General features: G+C 33.4%; 1 protein-coding gene across 1 annotated transcript; it reads left to right on the top strand.

Moving 5' to 3' along the window:
- The first annotated feature begins 832 nt into the window (after positions 1-832).
- Positions 833-4,070, top strand: LOC139851824 (rop guanine nucleotide exchange factor 3-like). Its single transcript, XM_071841000.1, has 7 exons — positions 833-1,239; positions 1,547-1,663; positions 1,816-1,970; positions 2,067-2,141; positions 2,505-2,798; positions 3,340-3,684; positions 3,766-4,070. Exons 1-7 carry the CDS (start codon positions 900-902, stop codon positions 3,901-3,903), a joined length of 1,464 nt encoding a protein of 487 aa, XP_071697101.1. The 5' UTR covers positions 833-899; the 3' UTR covers positions 3,904-4,070.
- Positions 4,071-4,274: the final 204 nt, after the last annotated feature.

Here is a 4,274-nt window from a genome sequence, read left to right as displayed (position 1 = left end):
ACACTTCAAAATTTTATCTGATTTAGTTGCCATCAAAATACCTTGACTTTCAAAAATTCACTAATTGAAAAAAAAAAGACTTGGAATTTGAACCAAATCTCAAGGGTTATCAACTCTCAATCATTGTCTAAAAAAAGTAATGATTTGATTTCCAGTTATCAATAAACATACCTTAATTAAACTAAATATTCTGTCAACTTCACCTCTGTAAATATATTAAATTATAAAGCACATCTTAACATAAACATTTAAACATTATTATCATTATCATTATCATTATCATTATCGTTAAATCATTATTTAATAATTTAATTATCTTAATTTAACATAATGACACCCGTTTTAAGTTGTATAACACAAACATATTCACCAACTCACTGTATTATTCTGCATAACAAATACCATATTTACTTACATATATATATACAATCATGTATCAATCATCTTCCTATCATTTTCATTGTTCTTCACATTCTTTTTTGTTAATCTTTTGATATAAACATAAAACAGCACGCTTCTGAAGACTGCAAGTTTCTTTTTTTGGGAAAAAGAAAAAGGTTCATTGAAAGGGAAATTAAATTAAATGATTATTATTATTGTTTTTATTCTTGTTATTAAGAGGGAACTGTTTCAAATTCAAACCTAATTATATTCTGTATAAAGGTATTTCATCTCCTTTTTATGTATCTACTAGTGTATATTGTTTGAATAATCTAACCGTTAGCTTTTACAAAAATTGACATTTCAATATTTTTCTTTTTCTTTTTCATTGAAATTCAAGTCATTTTCCCGGTATTTATGTATAATTGTTGTATAAAGTATTGGAAGCTTATATTGCACACCAACTGTTTGTATAAATGCATGACTGAATTAGAACTAGTAATTTGAAGGTTACAGAAATGGAGAAATTAGAGGATTTTGAAGAGATATCTGATATGTCATCAACAATATCTTCAATGGATCAATTAACAGTTGATGATGATGATCATGATCAATCACCTATAGTGAATTCAACACTCAGTTGCAAGTCATTTGCTTACTACAGGACTAATTCAGAGACTTCAGCTTCATCTGATCCGTTGACTGATGATCTGAATAGCTGCTCGTCGGATGCACAGTCTCCGATATGCTGGCCAAGATCACCTTACCGGCCAGCCCTCTCGAGATTCGGGGTAATGAAGCCGAATCACAAGTTCGGTTCGGAAGATAAGCTCGAGAGTCATGAACCTATGGATATGGGTGAGATTTTATTTCTTGCAATATAAACAGTTTTCATGTACAAAATCGTTATAAGTCACTTGAATGCTACCCACAAAATTAATGTTAGCATTGTTTTAAAAGCATGACAACAATTACATCCTTTCGATCCGTAATGTGTCTTACATATAACAAGGTTTTTTTTTTAACAATGAAAATGAATCCGTATAACCTTTCTGGATTAATCATTGGATTAAAACTAGAGATCCTTAGAATCATAATCCAAGTATTATTGTATATAGCCAAATTTTATCGGAAGAATGATATTTATAAACAATTTTTGAAACAGAGCTTGAAATGATGAAAGAAAGATTTTCAAAGCTTTTGCTTGGAGAAGATATGTCTGGCAGTGGAAAAGGAGTGTCTACTGCAGTTACAATATCCAATGCCATCACAAATCTTTACGGTATTCAAATTTAATCTCTATTTCCTTTTTGATCCTTTGATGAGCTTTACACTGCAACATAATCACATGTATTTTCTTACCTATTTTTCCTGATGCATTACTGAATTCGTGTGCACAATATTTCATAATTTCTTTGCTCTTATTTTGTATAGCTTCTATGTTTGGCCAACACCAAAAGTTAGAACCTTTACATCCCGAGAAGAAGATGATGTGGAAAAGGGAGATGAACTGTTTACTCTCTGTTTGTGATTACATTGTTGAATTTGTCCCAACATCACATAGTTTACAGAATGGGAAACCTATGGAGGTACCCACATGATTATGCAATTTTTATCACATTTAGGGTGAGTTTTACAATTAGTTGGCATGAAGTTTTGATGAATATTATTGAAATTATTTGCAGGTGATGTCTAGCCGGCCGAGATCGGATATCTATGTCAACCTTCCAGCGTTAAAGAAACTTGATGCACTACTCTTAGTAAGACAATCACATCTTCCAAATTGTGATTTTTTGTTAAATTTACTTTTTCTTATAATACAGAAGGATTTATTTATTTATTTCCAAATGTCAGATTAGAATCCATTATTTCTATTTCTTTGCTTTAAACAAATTAAAAATTTGAGAAAACATAAATTTGAGATCAACCTATGTGCTAGAGGTGTCATAAGGGGGAAGGTTGGTTAGCAGGCCGAAATGGGTAAGGTTTGCTACATCGGTTGGGTTGGGTCGACTGGAACTTTGTTTGTTCCAAGTTTTGAGCTTTAACCAAGACCGATTCTGTACCTATAGATATAGAAGTTACACTGATTCTTTAACTAAGACCTTATGCTTTTTTTGTAGGAAATATTGGAAAGTTTCCAAGAGACAGAATTTTGGTATGTGGAACAAGGAAGCATGTCAAATAATTCACGAACAGGATCATTTCGAAAACTTCCTCAGCCTCAGAGGAAAGACGAGAAATGGTGGTTGCCGGTTCCTTGTGTCGCCGCCGAAGGTCTATCGGAAAACGCCAGAAAACATTTGAGACAAAAACATGACGCCGCAAATCAAATCCATAAAGCCGCAATGGCCATCAATAGTAGCATTTTAGCTGAGATGGAGATCCCACAAACATATATCGCGTCTCTTCCTAAGGTTTACTATCCATCAAAAACTCGATTTTTTATGTTAGGAGTTTATTTTCTTGGGTCAAAATTGACACTCTAGATGTCTATATGGGTGGGCTGCGTAGGTGGTCAAAATGGGTCAGATAAAAATGCTAACTTTCGTACGGATCAAAATGGGTCGCTTTGAAAGCTTTTTTATGTTGGGAGTTTATTTTCTTGGGTCAAAATACACACTAGAGATGTCTATATGGGCGGGCTGCATAAGTGGTCCAAATGGGTCTGGTAAAAATGTAAACTTTCGTATGGATCGAAATGGGTCGCTTAGAATACTACTTGTCTATATGGGCGGGCTGCATAAGTGGTCCAAATGACTTGCATTTTCTATAACAATCAGCAAACAATACCTTTATGAGGGTTTATGCATTTGGTGATTCTGACCCTTTTGACCTGTTCTTTATCTAGCTGGTTTTTCATGAATCCAAAACGAACCATTGTAAGTAATTGTGTTGAAAAAGCAAAGCGCAACATGTTAATGCTCTACATTTAATGATTGTGTATATTTTGTTCAGGTTGGAAGAGCGATTGTCGGGGATACAATATACCGATATATGACTTCTGGGGGAAGATTTTCACCCGAATACCTGCTTGATAGTCTCAACATAAGTTCGGAACATGAAGCCCTTGAGTTGGCTGATCGAGTGGAGGCGTCTATGTATACATGGAGACGTAAAGCATGTGCAAGCTATTCAAAATCATCATGGGAGTTGGTTAAACAACACGTGGCTGAAATAGAAAAGAGCGATAAGAACGTAATACTAGCTGAACGAGCCGATAGTTTGTTGTTCAGCTTGAAGCAGCGATACCCTGGACTCTCACAAACAACACTCGATACAAGCAAGATCCAAATGAACAAGGTAACTTTTCAATCCTTATTTTTTTATATTTTTTAATTGCTTAAAATTTGAAGTTATATATAAATATATATATGTATGTAGGATGTGGGACAGGCAATATTGGAGAGCTACTCAAGAGTGTTGGAAGGTTTGGCATTCAATATTGTTGCTTGGACAGAAGATGTTATATTAGAAGATAAATCCATGAGAAACCAAGAAGCATATTTAGAGGGTTCATAATACCATGACTTTAATTTGAAGATAATTTCAATGTAGGCATTTAAATTTTTGCATTTTGCCTTTTTGTGCTCTTTTATTTGTCACAGTTATATGACACTTAAAATGTTTAGAAGTAGATGAAAAGAGTTGTTTAAGTGGAGTTAATGAAAATGGGTAGAAACCTCTTGTAACTAGATTGTTAATAAAACTCAGTCTCATGTAGAGGTACGAGTAATTATAGCAACATGATTAGTAAAAGTGCCTAAAAATAATTTGCCCGGATTATATTACATAGAAAATAAGAACATTACGACATCTTAATGCATAATATTTTAACAAGTGAATATCTTTTGTCAAAGTTTGGGTTATATATGGGCAGAGATTGATTAAAA

Source organism: Rutidosis leptorrhynchoides, chromosome 6 (assembly GCF_046630445.1).
Source record: "Rutidosis leptorrhynchoides isolate AG116_Rl617_1_P2 chromosome 6, CSIRO_AGI_Rlap_v1, whole genome shotgun sequence".
Lineage (NCBI taxonomy): Eukaryota > Viridiplantae > Streptophyta > Magnoliopsida > Asterales > Asteraceae > Rutidosis > Rutidosis leptorrhynchoides.
This window is presented reverse-complemented; position numbering and strand designations above follow the sequence as displayed.